Raw genomic sequence first — 20,449 nt, forward strand, 5'->3', positions numbered from 1 at the left:
AACTAAAAGTGAGTAGTTATAGAGCTATCTGTGCTACTTGGGATATATTATTATACTCTTTGGACGGATACGTCTGGGAGGACATCATCATCATTATTTATTCGCAAAAATTTGTCAAAAATCTAAAACTTGTTTAAGGCGTAAGTAGTATGTACAAGTTACTCTATGGTTTAGGATGTGCACTAGAGCTGCACTCTGGTGGCAGAACATGGCAGTAATACTCCCTATTGAACACATAAAAAGTTTGACAACATTTAAAATTTTAATACAATTAAGCATTTATCGTTCACTGTGCTTTTTCTTTAATAGGAACTTAATACTAATCGAGACAATTCTAACATACCTACTCAAACACAAATCCTATGGCCACATCCTGTGTCCATAATATCCAATTTACATTGTATGTGAAGTTTCAGCTCAATCAAATAATGGAAAGCGAGTCGAATGCACTGGTATAATCACATGTATGGGGTATAAGATAAAATTAGATTAATGATTAAACTATATTTTATTAATTGTTACACTGTATTTCAATTCAAATATACCTTTTACAGTTTAACAGATTTTGTACAGAGACAACAATTATTATGTAAAAAAAGTGCCTCTAATTTACAACAAAACAGCCTGACAGATATAGTGAAAAGTATGCACAAGTTACTAATATCAATATACAAAGTTTTTTTTGTTATTAATATACACTTTTATTGCCGACTTCATAACACACACTTTCTAGCCTTGCGACTTGAGCCTTTTAGGGTTCCGTACCCAAAGGGTAAAACGGGACCCTATTACTAAGACTCCGCTGTCCGTCCGTCCGTCTGTCACCAGGCTGTATCCCACGAACCGTGATAGCTAGACAGTTGAAACTTTCACAGATGATATATTTCTGTTGCCGCTATAACAACAAATACTAAAAACAGAATAAAATAAAGATTTAAGTGGGGCTCCCGTACAACAAACGTGATTTTTGACCGAAGTTAAGCAACGTCGGGCGGGGTCAGTACTTGGATGGGTGACCGTTTCTTTTTTTGCAGTTTTTTGCATTATGGTACGGAACCCTTCGTGCGCGAGTACGACTCGCACTTGCCCGGTTTTTTTTTTCTATGGATAAGTTCCTTTGGCTATCATCCAAGTGCATCACCCCAGATGAGCATATTACTTATGCATTCCATTCGATGAATTACTTAAGTACCTACTTAGGCACTTACGCCAAACATCAGAGGTGGTCTAAATCTAAGTTACAAGATTTGAATTTATATAAAGAAATATACGAATTGATGCTAAAACAAATTTAGGTGGGTGTGAACTGGCGGCTGCTGGAGTCTCATAAACCGCGTTCCATTACTCGTGGGCCTCGGAGGGCGACGAACGCGACAAACCTGAAAAAATAAGTTTCATGAAGGCTTTATTTTAAATTAATATGTCTGAATATTTTATAATTAAAAGTTTAAATAAGTTTTTGGCAAAAATTTCATTTTTGGTACAAGCTTTTATCGCTGACTGGACTTTTCTTACGACAGACAACTAATACTCATCGAGACAATTCTAAAAACCCCTAACACAATTAGGCTGCGTTGTTTCATCACAGAGTTCCTTTGGCCACCTCCTGTCTCCATCATCAGATCAGCTCGATGGTACCATAATATTGCATTGTCATCCAATTTATCCACGCATGCAAAATTTCAGCTCAATCGGAAACCGGGAAGTGGATCAAATTTAACTTGCACGATTTGATTACAGACAGACAGACAGACAGAAAACGGTCAGTAAAAATAAAAGCTTGTAAAATATTTAAAATTTCCGTAAAGATAGCATAGTAGGACCATATATTTTACGGTAGGTACCTAATGATTAATCAAATATTGAGCATGGTACCAATAGTCCATTAATGTAGGTAATAGGCTTTATTTTATAAGTTACTAGCTTTTGCCCGCGACTTCGTCTGCGTGGAATTAGTACCAGCAGCTAAAGTACAGCGCCTGGATAAAATCTAATAGCAATTCGAGCGTTATATGCTTAATTGTTTATACCAATTAACAGGCACTTCATTAATTTTCTCATTTCCACCCCCCTTTTCACCCTCTTTAGGGATTGACTTCTGACATAAAACTATCCTACGTCCTTTCCCGGGACTTAAACTATCTCTATCACAGAATAAATAATAGTACTAGGTACAGAAGACTCACTCTCTAACAAAGCGCGTCTGTTATGGCCGCCAGGTGGCGACAGCGCCACGCGCGGCTTATGGCTAGCCACCAAAATTGGTGTGGAGCGGATGTACTTTTAGCTACCTGTAGTAAAGCGACGAAATCACGGAGTGAGCCACGCCTGTCTCTGTGCCAAATTTAAACTAAATCCGTTCAGTGGTTTAGGCGTGAAGAGGTAACAGACAGACAGACACACTTTCGGATTTATAATATATATATATATATATATATATATATATATATATATATATATATATATATAGTATATTAGTTTTTACGGCAAGATTATAAGTTTTGTGCGTTATTAAGAAAACCAAACAACAGCCCGAAGTATCTTTCTAATATCCTAATGTAATTTTTAGAGCCGTATCAAAATATTTAGATAGGTACGTAAAGAAATTATTATTTTGAAATGATCGAGTAATCACTAATATTTACGAATTAGCAAAATAAATTACTCCTGACCTTCTTTCCAGCTTCATCATCGTCCATTTATGTTTCCGATTAACCTTGCCCTGGCTTCACGGCCACGACGCAGAGCCTCTACGGCGGGCGGCGGTTGGTAGACGGCGCGGGCGTTGCGCTGCAAATCCTCCTCCGCGGCAATCTCGTCCGGCTCCAGCTCTAGTGGCTCGAGGCGCGCCATCGTGCACATGTTGTGCAACACGGAGCAGGCCACAACAATCTTACCGACCATATCGGGCCGGTAATAAAGCTCGCGCGCTGCCAGCAGGCATCTCCATCGCCCTTCAAAAATACAGAACGGAGACTATGGTTAGGGTTATCTCATTCATTGCCATCAGTTTAACATTATATTACATTACCTGTAACCAGCTGTAACTAATATAAACTTTCATAACGATTGTTTTTTCCCGAGGTAAGTTAGGATCCGCTCGGAAACCATTTCCCGGGGCAATCCCCGACTATGCCAATGCATAATAGTCACTTGCTAAAGGTACTTGCTTATACGACAGCTACTAACGTCTGACCGTTTAATTAAAAGGGAAACAGCAACACGCCAACAAAGCGCTTGCTATCGCGCGGGCTACGTATAATCATAGGCAACATCGATATACATTTTACTCAAAATAATGTAGGTAAGATAGATAGCCGATAGATGCTGGATATGGCGGCAATAGCTCCTACTTCATGATAAACAATGACAGTTAACTACGGAAATCATCCATAACCATATAAAGACAAAAGTTACTTACCTTTTAAAATTCCAAATGTTCGTTCTATAATGGAGCGCGCCCTCTTTTGTACGTCGTTATAGCGCCCCTCAGGAGAGTCTTCTGCGGCGCCGTCTACAGGTGTCATAAGGTACTCCCGCAGTGGATACCCGGAGTCTCATAAAATTAATGTAATTGTGGTTCAAAACATATCTGAGAACCAATGCGGGTGTTACGAAACTTTATTGAAAGCCGCAACCGAATCGGGTTTGAAGATAAAATGAAAACAGGAAACTAAGAGCCTTTTACCCAGTAATCACCGTCCATACCGTCGGGGGTAAGAATAAAATATCAGTCAATTTATCCCTATTACATCGTTATCCACATTTTAAAACAAAAGATCGTGTGAAAAATATCGCTAATCGTTTCCATAACGTGCTGAACGACTTCTGACCCCTGACGTAACATGTGCAGTTGTGCATCTGTATGTCTGTTATATCATAGCTCCAGAACTCACAAGGCTTATTACTCATGATGTGCGATTAGCTTGACTGGTGTAACGGCCCGGCCACGACTTCGCGCGGCGGCGGCCATAGGTGGAAACGAGAGGTCGAATCAGTATGTCTCGCTGTAACGTTTCGCTACCGCTGACGCTCGATGTTCTAACCGGGCCGTGAGAATATTCTAAAACATACCTAATAGATACGCTATTTCTCCGGTACCACATAATTGTTCGAAGTGGTTTCTTATGACGCTATTAGCCCATATGAAGGCGTCGTGAGTTGCCCCGCCGTACGATGCGTCCACGTTTAGTATGTAGTTTTCATGATCGCAGACCTGAAACCGCACGTCAGTTGCTAATAGTTCCTATTTCACTATATTATGAAGTTACCTATGGAAAAAAGATTACGCTCCGTGGCGTCTTCGGTCCGAAGCACAAATCATTTTTAGAATTAACGCCTCTTCGACAAACTCTGGTAGGTAATAAGTTATTTAAGCATAGTAAATACAGATACTTGCAAAGGCTAGTATTTATTCAATAGTAGATAAAATGGAAAATAATCGTGTCCTAGAACAGAAAAGTGCCACTTTGATCCCTCTTATCAGGGAAGAAACATGTCACTAGGATCCCACCTAGTGGGGAATAATAAGCCCTTTTTCGAAAAGGTGATGAGAAACAGTATTTTGGAAATAGAACATGCAATTAATAAAATTAAATAGAAATACATGACTCTTCCTTGACTGCTTTCATAAGACTAATAATAATAATGTAACAATTTACCATCTGCACATTTAATGAATGAAAATGCTTCCGGTTGAAAAAGCGCTCTTCATATTCATGTGGCCTGTGCAGGGCCACGTGTGTGCAGTCTATTGCACCGCACACCCCCGGAATACCGAATTTCTCGTAGAAACTGCAAAAAAAAACATTGTCAACATGAAACATGTGGTAAAATATTACTGTAGGTATAATATAGTTGGTCAAGCGGATCTTGTCAGTAGAAAAAGGCGGCAAATTTGAAAATTTTGGCGCGAAGGTCGTCACATAGAAAACTTGAATTTGGCGCCTTTTTCTACTGACAAGATTTGCTTGACCATCTATAATAACCCAATTAACAATTACCAAAAATAATCTACTAACTACTTATACAGAGATCAAACTTATATGAAATTATGACGAAACAGGAGCTGAGTTTTAAATATTTTAGGTAAATATACCCGTCTCGCTAACGGAAGCGGCACCTAAAAGTAGTGCGATAAGGACAAGGCGAAAAATCCTGCGTAAAAATCTCAAAAATCGAGGTTTCGTACTCCTTTGTTTCCTCCTCCAAAACTTAACCAATCGTAACCAAATTTGGAAATCTAAATGATTATGAAATTATTTGTGTCGGACCGTTTTGCTTTTTTGGCTAATTGATATCAGTTTTGAATGCCACGCCTCTCATTGCGGCATAGTCAATTAGGTCATTTTGGCCATTTTTGAAGGGCTCTAGCGCCTTAAAAAACAAAAATATCAAAAAAAGCAAAACGGTCCGACATAGATATTGACAATATTAATCTGTGTTGAAAAAATCATTGCTCTAGCTTCAAAAACCACGGAGGAAAACGAGGAGTACGTTTGTATGGAGAAATGAGCACTCCCGTTGGCTCTTATGACGTATAAATAACATTTGCACTGCGTGGGCTATCAAATCCGCTGCAGACTTTTCTCGGTCCGACTCTACACACATTGCAAGTTAAATAAAAGTTTGTAAAAATAAATGAATTGTATTGTGATAATAGCAAGTGCATGTGGCAGCTTCCTTTACAAATAATTCAGTGGGTGTCATGAATAAATGATACACATGTATAGAAAAACATGTAACCTACAAGTCAAAAATAGATATTACCACTTAAAAAGATATCTTGTCAAATGTGATGGTATGCACATATTGAATATTAGGTAAGACCAGTTTTTTTAGTCAATTTGAGTAAGGAAGGATGTCCTTTTTTATTTATTTATAAATTTAAAATTGCAGTGAGCATGAAAAGTGCAGACCATGGATTTAATATATAGAGATCCCGTCTCAGCGAGCTGTCACTGTTGCCACTTTTGTTTAGTGTACGATTAACAATTTAACACCACCTTACTGTAGCCATGTCGATAAAGTCATATCGATAAACTATCGACATTTCTTGCAATGTTAATTTTACTTCAAAGGTTTAACGATACCTAAAATGAACAAAAACGCTTTTATTCTTTATTGTGGTTATCAGATCACAATTTCATCGTCACGCCCCAGCAGGGAACGAAGGGAAAGTTCAGATATTTAATTAAAATACATAAATACGTACTAGCTTATGTGTTCCGCAATAATTGAATTATTTTATTATATTCTAATATATTTATTATTCATTAGCATTTCAATTATATTTATGTTTAACGAAGATATGTAAGCTTGTCCTTTTTTGACAAATGGCATTTTTAAAAGAGCGAGGAGAGAGAAGTGATACTAGTTGCTGCGCCGTCAAAGTGAACAGAAAACGTTGGGGCCTTGGTGCAGACAATGGATGAGATAATAATAGAAAATTATAATAAATAATAGAAAATTTAACAGTAGTTCTTGAGCTTCTTTCCTGGCAGACACATGATATTTTTTATTTAAAGGGAAAGGAACTTTTATATATTCATACAATAGGTATGTGAAGTAGTCTGTGTGAACACTAAGCACTGTTATCGGATGTAACCAATATTCCTTTCATTTCGTACTATAAAGTGTTTACTTACCTACTTAAGCATTATTCTAGATGGTGATAAAATCATGATAAAAAATGTGTAGATATTCCACTTACCCGTTTTTAATGACAGCCCGTGCTGCCTGTGTCTTTGGGAATATCATATGGCGGTGGATTAGCCCGGGGTCATTGAGGGCCGTTGTGACATCCCTTAAGCAGTCTGAAACTGCTTGCTGGGACATAGGCACCCATTGGTCACGGCCTACACCACCTTGGTAATCACCCCTACCAAAAAACTTTAAAGCTATTAAAATCTGGAAAGAACAAAGAAGGTAGTTAATGGTCACAGCAGGTAATTTAAAGAACAGTGTTAATTAAAAAGGATGTACCTATGTACTTAACAGTGATTATAATTCAGGCAAAACTGTCTCATGACAAAACCTGATTTAAATTTGTATTATTATATCAAAATTTCAATAAGTGCTGGTGGCCTAGCGGTATGACTGTGAGACTTTAAATCCAGAGGTCACAGGTGAAAACCCCGGCTTGTACCAATGAGTTTTTTGGAACTTGTGTACGAAAGAACATTTGATATTTACCAGTTGTTTCTCGGTGAAGGAAAACATTGTTAGGAAACCGGCTAATCAGCCATCTTGACCCTCTGGGTTGGAAGATCAGATGGCAGTTGCTTTTGTAAAAACTAGTACCTATGTCAATTCTAGTCAAGCGGAACCGTGACAAAATGCCAGGGTAATGCGAAGAAGGTGATGATATTATATCAAAATTTGTTATTTTATTTAAATACTGGTGGACATTACATGAGGACAGTCTTTTCAAACAGGCTTATTTCTCTATGAACACCATATAAAAATAAGCCTAAGCTTTTATACAGATTTAAAAGGATACATAATTCAAGCCTCATCACCTTTATAACGACCAGTCCTTTTAACGACCAGTCTGGCCTAGTGGCCCTGCCTGTGAAGCCGGTGGTCCTGGGTTCGAATCCCAGTAAGGGGCCCATTTATTTGTGTGATGACACAGATATTTGTTCCTGAGTCATGGTTGTTTTCTATGTATTTAAGTACATATTTATATATTATATATATTGTTGTCTGAGTACCCACAACACAAGCCTTCTTGAGCTTACTGTGGGACTTTATTAGTCAATCTGTGTAAGCTTAAAGTATTAAAAATTCTGCATAAGAAAAAATGACAAAAAATGCTGATGTTACAGGGTGGAAATTGTAGCCTTATAATATCTTAGTGTGCCTTATAGGGTAAAACCGATGAATTTAGGATCTAGTAATTTGAAACATTACAGACCTCCACTAAGAAAGTATTTATTGGAATTCAACCCCCAAGACGATGAAATTTAATGGCTTAATAAGCTATTGTATAGTACGTGTTTTATTGTGAATATGATTGTTTTTGACTATTTATTAGTGACGTACAAAATAATCTAAAATGCATACCTTATCGACAGGGTCTATTCCTCGGTTATTTCGAACGGGCGGCAAGAGAGGTCCGACCTCCGTATACAGTTTCGAACACCTCCCGGGTTACTCGAAAGGTGTTGACGAACTCTGCGTCGGGAACGTTTATCTGTCGAAACCTCTCTCGCATGAGCCGCCTTCGAGCAGCTTCTTGACGCTTCTCTTCCGCCAAGGCCTCTTGAAGAAGTAGTAATCTGGCAGCCATTGTTTTCACTTGCAGCACAACCGGTGGATACTTAGATACTTACAACGTTACACAAATTCAAACATGACATTATTACATTGACACTATAAAATAATGAAATTGCCAGGTCACGAAATAGAAAAACCGGGAGCACTGCTTTGAAACTGCGAGTTGATCGAGCAAATTCCCCAAATATCTATTTATTGATCCCGCAGCAGTGCTCAAAAACCTCGGACATTCAAAATATTTGCAAAACAATGCGTGGATTCACTGCACAAAAACGGGATAAAAAGCTGAAAGGCGAGTCATCTGGCAGCACTGTGATAAACGAAAGAACCAACGTTAGCTCTTGAGGTAACGTGTGTTTTGACAGTTCTTTACGAATTTCGTGCTGTCAAAAACTCCGAAAATTGTGTTTCGCGGTAAGTCTATGGAACGATATTCGATCCATAATCGTCTTTCGAACGGGCCGCTCGATGACGGCTGTCTTCGCGGTTGCAAACCGTGTTTTATCTGTCAAAATTGCCCGCAATTGACGATTTTCGGTATTCGCGGTAGCGCCCCTGTACAGTTGTTTCTGAACGAAACGTCAATGTCACTTGTCAGTGTCAGTGCCCGGTTTTATCAGCTGACTGACCTTTTATTTTCTATGTTTTTAGATAAATAACTTCAGTTATTTTAAAGCTTTATATGTGTGAGTGCGATTTTCAAAATAATAACGAAATTCCCAATCTCATTTGACTATAATAGTAAGTGGAAATGGCTCACCAACAAAGAATATAATACTCACTAGGAGAAGAACGGTAACTCCATACAAAAAAATGTCCCCAACCGTTTATACGTTTATACTAGTGGCGCCGTCTTTGTGTACCAATGGAACTAAAGTTGACAACCGGTTTAGCCTGGCGGGTATTGGTAGGTAGTAATTCTGTTGATAAACATATTTGTTATCTTCATATCACGAAATATATGCAAGATGCAAATATTACCCCTTGTTTGTGGTATTATCAATTGATTTAAATAAAAGGCATGTTTATGTTTATAACATTATATATATTATTTATTAAAAAATGTTTTACATATAAAAATATACACTGAAAACTGGCAACTGGCAACTTAATAAAAAAATAGACATTAATAAAGCGCATTCACAAAGTTTTCAGTACCTTTTATACAAATAACATTAGGCATGCCTACCTATTACACTTTACACACAGATACACTACACTTTACATACGGCATTTTACACAGATTTCCAACTTGTATTCATACATTTCTTCACGGTTAATTAATACGCTTTCCAGATGCGTTATGACTCGGTTCCTTCTGAACCCACTAAAGTTGTAAATTTCACTCTGGCTGCTTCAACAGCCGTTGCTCCGCATTTAGCACATTTTCTATGTGCATTGCTGTAATCCATGTAGGTACAGACTTACAGTCTTAAGTGGTACGTAGCGGTACACGTTGTATGTATTATTTAAAGAGTTAATAAATAAAATGTTCGTTATGAACTTTAACCACAGCAGTTGGACAGAGTCATTGACAAATATATTTTTTATTATGGTGGGTAGACGTACCTACCCTCCATATATTTTATGAACATTGATAAAGACAGTTGGAAGCAAATATTCATTATAAAACTTAATCGCATGTAATTAAGTTTTAAGCGTTTTAAGTCCCGTTTTATGATTAAAGTGAACAGGCCTTGCTCACCAAGTAAGTGTCTTTGTGATCAGATTTAAACAGCGGCTGTTTGTGTTTATGTGTTCCTCCGGTTTTATGCAGGTTTGGGCAGATCTTTCTATTTATTTTGTACAATATTTGCTAGAGACTTGGCGTACAGTGTTGCTCTGTCAACACACACACACACACTTTTCCAATGTAAGTAAATAGTAAATAAAATAAAATGAGTGAATTTCCTGGTAACTTGCATACAACAGGACTATGACAGGTTTTGAGTTATAGAAGGGTCAAAAGTGGCACCAAGTGGTTCGTGTAATATTACACTCGGCGCTGGCTAGCCAGTTCCTTTGCTTGAACTTGGCTTGACACGCCGCCGCGTGTCTAGATCTAACTATTCATAAGTAACTAAAAAAAACTTATCCTGTATTAAATGATAAAGAAACATGTGTAAATTTATCGCGTGATCTAAATTATTTTTTTACACTTTGTATTTGCCTTTTACTATATTCACGCAGCTCCGCAAAGGTCGTTTTTAGGGTTCCGTACCCAAAGGGTAAAACGGGACCCTATTACTAAGACTTCGCTGTCCGTCCGTCCGTCCGTCCGTCCGTCCGTCCGTCCGTCCGTCTGTCACCAGGCTGTATCTCACGAACCGTGATAGCTAGACAGTTGAAATTTTCAGAGATGATGTATTTCTGTTGCCGCTATAACAACAAATACTAAAAACAGAATAAAATAAAGATTTAAATGGGGCTCCCATACAACAAACGTGATTTTTGACCAAAGTTAAGCAACGTCGGGAGTGGTCAGTATTTGGATGGGTGACCGTTTTTTTTTTGCTTTTTTTTGTTTTTTTTTTTTTTGCATTATGGTACGGAACCCTTCGTGCGCGAGTCCGACTCGCACTTGCCCGGTTTTTTTTTACTATATTACTTTCGGACGTAGGTGGATTGGTGGATACCGCCTCGGAGGTGGCATTAGGCCCCATTTCACCTGACTGGCGCTCCTCTGGCGCGCTCGCCGGAGGCTCCTCTGACGGATTCTGGCACTCATCTGTCTCCTCGCTGACATCATTGTGGGAAGGACTAGACCTACCGTTCGAAGTCGAAGGCAACACGTTGTCATTATCGTTGTTGACATCTGACTTTGGCTCGAATTTTAATAACGAGTAGCGATTCTTCGCCGATTGGATCGGCAACAGCTGATCGATGTGGCGTTTCCACTCGTGTCCGTCGGAGAGACGTACTGTATATGTGAGCGGATCTTGACGCTCTGTGACGACTGCTTCGGCCCACTTACCTGACTGTCGGCGGTAGTCGTTTACCGCCGCCGCCGCTCCCGTTTTTTTGTTGTTGTAGAGGCCACCCTACGGCAGCGGCTACCACCACCGCAACCGCCGCCGCCCCCGCCGCCGCCGCCGCCGCCGCTGCCGCCACCGCCGCCGCCGCCGCTGCCGCCACCGCCGCCGCCGCCGCTGCCGCCACCGCCGCCGCAGCCGCTGTCGCCACCACCGCCGCCGCCGCCGCCGCCGCTGCCGCCACCGCCGCCGCAGCCGCTGTCGCCACCACCGCCGCCGCCGCCGCTCCCGCACCCGTCTGCCGCGTCCACCCCAGTGTCTCCCGACGGTAAGTTGGCCAAATAGGCAGGGGCGTATTTTGAAATTTGGCGCCCCGGCCCCGGGCCAATAAGTTTCGCCGCCCCAGAAGTCAAGGAAAAAAACTGGCCAAGTGCGAGTCGGACTCGCGCACGAAGGGTTCCGTAACAAAACGCATAAAACGGCAAAAAAATCACGTTTCTTGTAAATATGTAGTTGTGAGACAATACTATAATCACTCTTTAAATATGGTCGGACGCGACCAGCGCGTGCGACCCGACACGAAAATATGTCCGTGCGGGCGCAGTGCGCGTCCGACCTTAATCGTCTCCGCAGGGGGAATGCCTCTGACCCGCGGGGCGCTCTGGTTATAAAGACCATATGCAGAAAAACTTGTCCTGCAAACCAGTCGAGACGTCTCGCACTAATACCGTCAGGCGCGGATCCACCATTGTGGGCACGGTGGGCATGCCCACAACCCTAATAGGGTGCCCTATTGATTCCCCGAGTAGAATTACGCCGATTTTTGTTTCGCAGACGCTTTGGCAGAGGAACATTTGGCTGAATTTCATTAGGTATAAGTTGATCGATACGCAGATTTACTTTTCGTAGAATGATAGTTTGGTGAACGTCAAAATTGCCCGAGTAAATTAACCATTGCACCATTGGCCGAAAGACGGTACCAAGGTACTTAGTTAAATAGCACTCGTAGCTCTCATAAGTATTTATATCATAAAAATCTCTGTACATTTATAAATATGGTGAATAACTAATTGTTAGTAATATAAGAAAATTATTTTTTTTAAGTTCACGATATTAGTCTATCGTGAGTAGTTCTTTAAATACCGGCAGTGTCCACAGGTAAAACCGTCCACACTACTTATACTTATATGTAGTGTCATCGAGTGGCACTTGACAAAAACTTTAATTTTTTTTATAAAACCTTACTCGACTGAAGGTTGCTTGATGAAAAGATTACTCTACCAAATGAAATTCTTCTAATAATTGGTCTGCTAATTTACACAGAAGCGAACTGAATGATATGTGAATCAAGAGTCTACCAAAAGTTAGTCGATCAAAAGTTACATTTACGAATAATTGACTCTGCGAAACCATTTTTGGCGAAACGTTGTAAGCGAATCGACAATCTGCTAAAAATTGGTTGGTGGCAATTAGGGTAGGTACCCCAGCTACAGAACCTACAGCTGAATACAGAGCCCTAATTATTTACTAACAGGGGCAATTATTTCTAGGTTAATGCCAGCTTTTAATTTACAGCCGAAGGAGTTTTTTTAGCGTAGTTATTAGTTATCTAAGTGTGTATAGACTGAAATAAATCGCTTGATCCCTCTGCGAATTTATTGGTCGGGGAATCATCAGGTCCCCTGAACCCCCACTTAACCGATTTTGGAGTGGCTGTGACCACAACCTTTTTTGAGGGCTGGATCCGCGCCTGAATACCGTTAAGGCGATGCATTACATTCAATATTTTATAAATGTATATTATATTTATTAATACTATGTAATTAAAGGTAATTATTAATTGTGTTAGTTTGTAAATAGTTAATTATAAGGTATATTATTAAGTTTAAACATAAGTTCTAGTTTTTAAAGCTAAGTTAATATCGTTAATTTACTTAATTATATTGTTTATGTAACACTACGTTACAGTTGTAGAGGCCACCCTACGGCGGCGGCTACCACCACCGCCACCGCCGCTGCCGCTGCCACCGCCGCCGCAACCGCCACCGCCGCCGCCGCCGCCGCCACCGCCGCCGCCGCCGCCGCCGCCGCCACCGCCACCGCCGCCGACGCCGCAGCCGCTGCCGCCACCGCAGCCGCCGCCGCTGCCGCCACCACCGCCGCCGCCGCTCCCGCGCCTGCCGCCGCCGCCGCTCCCGCACCCGTCTGCCGCGTTCGCCCCTGTGTCTCCCGACGGTAACTTGGCCAAATAGGCAGGGGCGTATTTTGAAATCTTGACGCTCTGTGACGACTGCTTCGGCCCACTTACCTGACTGTCGGCGGTAGTCGCGCGCCAACACCGTGTCCCCGGGCCGCACGTGCCGCTCAGCGCCCGGCCGATGCTGTCCGGCCCGATCCTGCGCCATATTTACTCGCTCGGCTCGTTCGAAAGTGGGCAAGATTATATCTAATCGTCCACGCAGCCGCCTACCTATCAGGGTTTCTGCAGGGGTTACACCCGTTGTAGTCAATGCTGCGTGTTGCGATACTGGAATAGAAACCTGCAAATAGCTACATCCATATCTGCCCCTTCGTGTAACGCTTTTTTCAACGCCCTCTTTGTGGATTTAACCGCGTTTTCAGCTGCACCATTACCTGCCGCTCGATAAGGGCTCGTTATTGTGTGTGCGTGATGAAGTTTTTGAAGTGAAAACTTCTTTAGCGGCGCTGAGCACTTTTTGAGGTGGGGAAAAATGATAAACTCGATTCAGGCGCGTAACGTAACGGTGACGTCATGTGTCACGGACAATGTTATTCACAAAAGAACTTTAGTCATAACGTATCATAATCAGGTCAATCATTTAAAACTGGACTTTTATATTAAGCAATAAAGCTCAATGTTCTAATCTTGTACGGGCTGAAATACGAAGATCTCACAGCTACATAACTTTGTATCACTCCAATATAATTCAATAAAGCTACATCTTGATGAAATCGCTAATAAAAGTGAACTCTAGTACTGGTGAATAAAACTCAAAATATCATGACCAAATATATTTAGATGCGAGGTCTGCAAGGTAACTTTACAATTTCTATTCGAATTTTAAACAATTAATGCTACAATTTTAAGCTCACTGGCCAGGGGGCAATACAGCTGGCCCAAGACAGGGGGGTTTGGAGAGCGGTGGTGAAGAACTGCACTCCACTGCACTGCGATGGTCACGACCCTCAGCTTTGAGGAACCGACAGAGAAGAAGAGGCCAGCAATTTCGGAACTAAAGTTTTTCAATAGAAAGGAGGATGGGTCAATTATACATAGTGCTGCAGTCATTTTGGACTAGTCATTGAGTTTTCACTTCTGTCGGCACTCCCGGAGTGCAACCCGTTGTTTTTTTTTTAATACTCGGCAAACTCCGCGGAGGCGAATGGTGGTCCCCCATCACTTACTATCTGACTGGGCAGACCAAATCGAGCGAACTGTTTTCTTAATTTGAGTATAGTCGCAGCGGCATTAGTACTAGCCATTTTTTGAACCTCGATCCACTTGCTGTGGGCATCGACTGTCACCAAATAATGTTTACCCTGAAACTCACCAAAATCGACATGCAGACGCTGCCATGGCCGGAAGCTCCAGGGATGCAGAGTGGCGCGGGGCAACGCGTCGCGCTGCTGGCGGCACGCGGAGCACGCGCGGCACAGCGCCTCGAACGTCGGTGTCTTCATTTTTACCACGCCCAGGTGACTTTCGTGCAGCTCCATTAAAAGTAGTAACACATTATCGCACCGCACCGCGACCTTGGTGCGTCGCACCCATAAGTGAGAGCGAGAAACAGATATCTCTTTCTACGGCACGCTAAACGCATAAAACGGCAAAAAAATCACGTTTCTTGTAAATATGTAGTTGTGAGACAATACTATAATCACTCTTTAAATATGGTCGGACGCGACCAGCGCGTGCGACCCGACACGAAAATATATCCGTGCGGGCGCAGTGCGCGTCCGACCTTAATCGTCTCCGCAGGGGGAATGCCTCTGACCCGCGGGGCGCTCTGGTTATAAAGACCATATGCAGAAAAACTTGTCCTGCAAACCAGAGGGGCTACCGCGAAAACCGAAATTCGCAAATTGCGGGGATCTTTCTCCTTTACTCCAATGAAGGCGTAATTAGAGTGACAGAGAAAAATGCCCGCAATTTGCGAACTTCGATTTTCGCGGTTATAGCCCAGTCGAGACGTTAAGGCGACGCCTCGCACTAATACCGTTAAGGCGATGCATTACATTCAATATTTTATAAATGTATATTATATTTATTAATACTATGTAATTAAAGGTAATTATTAATTGTGTTAGTTTGTAAATAGTTAATTATAAGGTATATTATTAAGTTTAAACATAAGTTCTAGTTTTTAAAGCTAAGTTAATATCGTTAATTTACTTAATTATATTGTTTATGTAACACTACGTTACAGTTGTAGAGGCCACCCTACGGCGGCGGCTACCACCACCGCCACCGCCGCTGCCGCTGCCACCGCCGCCGCAACCACCACCGCCGCCGCCGCCGCCGCCACCGCCGCCGCCGCCGCCGCCACCGCCGCCGCCACCGCCGCCGCCGCCGCCGCCACCGCCGCCGCCGCCGCCGCCACCGCCGCCGCCGCCGCCGCCGCCACCGCCACCGCCGCCGCCACCGCCGCCGCCGCCGCCGCCGCCACCGCCACCGCCGCCGCCACCGCCGCCGCCGCCGCCGCCGCCACCGCCACCGCCGCCGACGCCAAAGCCGCTGCCGCCACCGCAGCCGCCGCCGCTGCCGCCACCACCGCCGCCGCCGCTCCCGTTTTTTTGTTGTTGTAGAGGCCACCCTACGGCAGCGGCAACCGCCGCCGCCCCCGCCGCCGCCGCCGCCGCCGCCGCCGCTGCCGCCACCGCCGCCGCCGCCGCTGCCGCCACCGCCGCCGCCGCCGCTGCCGCCACCGCCGCCGCCGCCGCTGCCGCCACCGCCGCCGCAGCCGCTGTCGCCACCACCGCCGCCGCCGCCGCCGCCGCTGCCGCCACCGCCGCCGCAGCCGCTGTCGCCACCACCGCCGCCGCCGCCGCTCCCGCACCCGTCTGCCGCGTCCACCCCAGTGTCTCCCGACGGTAAGTTGGCCAAATAGGCAGGGGCGTATTTTGAAATTTGGCGCCCCGGCCCCGGGCCAATAAGTTTCGCCGCCCCAGAAGTCAAGGAAAAAAACTGGCCAAGTGCGAGTCGGACTCGCGCACGAAGGGTTCCGTAACAAAACGCATAAAACGGCAAAAAAATCACGTTTCTTGTAAATATGTAGTTGTGAGACAATACTATAATCACTCTTTAAATATGGTCGGACGCGACCAGCGCGTGCGACCCGACACGAAAATATGTCCGTGCGGGCGCAGTGCGCGTCCGACCTTAATCGTCTCCGCAGGGGGAATGCCTCTGACCCGCGGGGCGCTCTGGTTATAAAGACCATATGCAGAAAAACTTGTCCTGCAAACCAGTCGAGACGTTAAGGCGACGCCTCGCACTAATACCGTCAGGCGCGGATCCACCGTTGTGGGCACGGTGGGCATGCCCACAACCCTAATAGGGTGCCCTATTGATTCCCCGAGTAGAATTACGCCGATTTTTGTTTCGCAGACGCTTTGGCAGAGGAACATTTGGCTGAATTTCATTAGGTATAAGTTGATCGATACGCAGATTTACTTTTCGTAGAATGATAGTTTGGTGAACGTCAAAATTGCCCGAGTAAATTAACCATTGCACCATTGGCCGAAAGACGGTACCAAGGTACTTAGTTAAATAGCACTCGTAGCTCTCATAAGTATTTATATCAGCTGACAACTCAAATTATTAGTGATACAGAATATACAACAATTTTTTAAATTGTTAAGTTATGGAGTCTTAAATTTAAACATTCAGAAATTTTTGTACAATTTCTTAAAATAATTCCAGCTTTTAATTGACTGTCATAGGAGTTTTAGAGCGCAGGTCTATATGGGTATGAAAAGGGCCAGGGCAAAGACCTTACAAAAAATCGCATGCCATTTTTGGTGAAATTCCGATACTTTTTAAGTATAGGGGCAAGTGCTCTACATGTGGACATTTTCCAGATTTTGGCCTTTTGTTCATAAATCATAAACTATTGACAATGTCAAAAACTTATTTATTTCTTTTGAACAATAATTAAATAGTCTATAATTGCAGACTAGTTTTATCACGTTAGCTAAATAGGAACCAGAGATATAAAATAAATGTTAAAATTGATATTTGTGTCCATAGGTACGATACGACTACTGTTTGTACTGTTTGTTTGTTTCTTGGCTGACTGTACCTATGGACTGTATGATATTAGGCAGGTTTTGTACCTATGGACAATATTCTTGGTACAACTTTTCAGCAATTATTTTGGACTTGATATTGTCTCCAGGGTCTACAAAGACCTCGGAATCATCGTTTAGTACGAAAAGCTTTAGACGAATAAAGCTTGATTTTGCGTTAGTCAGGGTGTCCATAGGTACACTACTCTGCCTCCTTTTTATTAACCATACTATTTAGTTATCAATTAAACATCTGGCGAAATGCGAAAACTGTAGAAAACTGTTGAAGCTTATTTTGTGATTATTTACACACTTGTATCATTTACCGAATTCACAAAAAACATTTATATTACGAGGATAAAAATTTAGTTACCTATTAATAAAATAACACTTTTATTATTAGTATTAGTATTTATATCAGCTGACAACTCAAATTATTAGTGATACAGAATATACAACAATTTTTTAAATTGTTAAGTTATGGAGTCTTAAATTTAAACATTCAGAAATTTTTGTACAATTTCTTAAAATAATTCCAGCTTTTAATTGACTGTCATAGGAGTTTTAGAGCGCAGGTCTATATGGGTATGAAAAGGGCCAGGGCAAAGACCTTACAAAAAATCGCATGCCATTTTTGGTGAAATTCCGATACTTTTTAAGTATAGGGGCAAGTGCTCTACATGTGGACATTTTCCAGATTTTGGCCTTTTGTTCATAAATCATAAACTATTGACAATGTCAAAAACTTATTTATTTCTTTTGAACAATAATTAAATAGTCTATAATTGCAGACTAGTTTTATCACGTTAGCTAAATAGGAACCAGAGATATAAAATAAATGTTAAAATTGATATTTGTGTCCATAGGTACGATACGACTACTGTTTGTACTGTTTGTTTGTTTCTTGGCTGACTGTACCTATGGACTGTATGATATTAGGCAGGTTTTGTACCTATGGACAATATTCTTGGTACAACTTTTCAGCAATTATTTTGGACTTGATATTGTCTCCAGGGTCTACAAAGACCTCGGAATCATCGTTTAGTACGCAAAGCTTTAGACGAATAAAGCTTGATTTTGCGTTAGTCAGGGTGTCCATAGGTACACTACTCTGCCTCCTTTTTATTAACCATACTATTTAGTTATCAATTAAACATCTGGCGAAATGCGAAAACTGTAGAAAACTGTTGAAGCTTATTTTGTGATTATTTACACACTTGTATCATTTACCGAATTCACAAAAAACATTTATATTACGAGGATAAAAATTTAGTTACCTATTAATAAAATAACACTTTTACGCTGTATACAACTACAAGTTATTAACATATTTTTTTTTCAGAGCCATAAAAATCTCTGTACATTTATAAATATGCTGAATAACTAATTGTTAGTAATATAAGAAAATGATTTTTTTTAAGTTCACGATATTAGTCTATCGTGAGTAGTTCTTTAAATACCGGCAGTGTCCACAGGTAAAACCGTCCACACTACTTATACTTATATGTAGTGTCATCGAGTGGCACTTGACAAAAACTTTAATTTTTTTTATAAAACCTTACTCGACTGAAGGTTGCTTGATGAAAAGATTACTCTACCAAATGAAATTCTTCTAATAATTGGTCTGCTAATTTACACAGAAGCGAACTGAATGATATGTGAATCAAGAGTCTACCAAAAGTTAGTCGATCAAAAGTTACATTTACGAATAATTGACTCTGCGAAACCATTTTCGGCGAAACGTTGTAAGCGAATCGACAATCTGCTAAAAATTGGTTGGTGGCAATTAGGGTAGGTACCCCAGCTACAGAACCTACAGCTGAATACAGAGCCCTAATTATTTACTAACAGGGGCAATTATTTCTAGGTTAATGCCAGCTTTTAATTTACAGCCGAAGGAGTTTTTTAGCGTAGTTATTAGTTATCTAAGTGTGTATAGACTGAAATAAATCGCTTGCGATCCGTCTGCGAATTTATTGGTCGGGGAATCATCAGGTCCCCTGAACCCCCACTTAACCGATTTTGAAGTGGCTGTGACCACAACCTTTTTTGAGGGCTGGATCCGCGCCTGAATACCGTTAAGGCGATGCATTACATTCAATATTTTATAAATGTATATTATATTTATTAATACTATGTAATTAAAGGTAATTATTAATTGTGTTAGTTTGTAAATAGTTAATTATAAGGTATATTATTAAGTTTAAACATAAGTTCTAGTTTTTAAAGCTAAGTTAATATCGTTAATTTACTTAATTATATTGTTTATGTAACACTACGTTACAGTTGTAGAGGCCACCCTACGGCGGCGGCTACCACCACCGCCACCGCCGCTGCCGCTGCCACCGCCGCCGCAACCGCCACCGCCGCCGCCGCCGCCGCCACCGCCGCCGCCGCCGCCGCCGCCACCGCCGCCGCCGCCGCCGCCGCCGCCGCCACCGCCACCGCCGCCGACGCCGCAGCCGCTGCCGCCACCGCAGCCGCCGCCGCTGCCGCCACCACCGCCGCCGCCGCTCCCGCGCCTGCCGCCGCCGCCGCTCCCGCACCCGTCTGCCGCGTTCGCCCCATGCACAAATGATACCACAGTTTGGCCAGTGCTGTTCATGTCGATATTTTCAAAAAAGTTTGAATTAGAGAATATCGCGAGAATTCACCGGTAGGGGCGCTACTGTTGCGCGGTCAGTTAAAATGCATCTTTATGTAATTTTGTTAAGTTATTTTACAAATGTTACTTGGTATTAGGCTTGTGCCTGCTCGGTCACTACAGAGAGCGCTCCGCTCTCGGTCAATCGGTCAAACGAACTAGTTCGGTCTTTTAGTTCCTTTAGTTCAGTTCGGTCGTTGAGAGCCGGGAATGAATAGGAGTCGATTTTTCATTGGTTTCTTTC

At 42.3% G+C, this 20,449-nt stretch overlaps 2 protein-coding genes across 2 annotated transcripts; one reads left to right on the forward strand and one right to left on the reverse strand.

Moving 5' to 3' along the window:
• Window positions 1–2,688: 2,688 nt before the first annotated feature.
• LOC134805237 (putative nuclease HARBI1) lies at window positions 2,689–8,293 on the reverse strand. The gene is made up of 6 exons (XM_063778545.1): window positions 8,159–8,293; window positions 6,713–6,909; window positions 4,662–4,794; window positions 4,075–4,216; window positions 3,422–3,556; window positions 2,689–2,954 (listed from the first exon to the last, which is right to left on the reverse strand). The coding sequence occupies exons 1-6, from the start codon at window positions 8,291–8,293 to the stop codon at window positions 2,689–2,691; spliced, it is 1,008 nt and encodes a 335-aa protein (XP_063634615.1).
• Window positions 8,294–8,529: 236 nt separating this feature from the next.
• LOC134805239 (uncharacterized) lies at window positions 8,530–20,221 on the forward strand. The gene is made up of 7 exons (XM_063778546.1): window positions 8,530–8,572; window positions 10,901–11,065; window positions 11,314–11,580; window positions 13,221–13,487; window positions 15,701–15,845; window positions 16,024–16,364; window positions 19,848–20,221. The coding sequence occupies exons 1-7, from the start codon at window positions 8,530–8,532 to the stop codon at window positions 20,219–20,221; spliced, it is 1,602 nt and encodes a 533-aa protein (XP_063634616.1).
• The last annotated feature ends 228 nt before the right edge of the window (window positions 20,222–20,449 follow it).

This window comes from Cydia splendana, chromosome Z, assembly GCF_910591565.1.
Source record: "Cydia splendana chromosome Z, ilCydSple1.2, whole genome shotgun sequence".
Lineage (NCBI taxonomy): Eukaryota > Metazoa > Arthropoda > Insecta > Lepidoptera > Tortricidae > Cydia > Cydia splendana.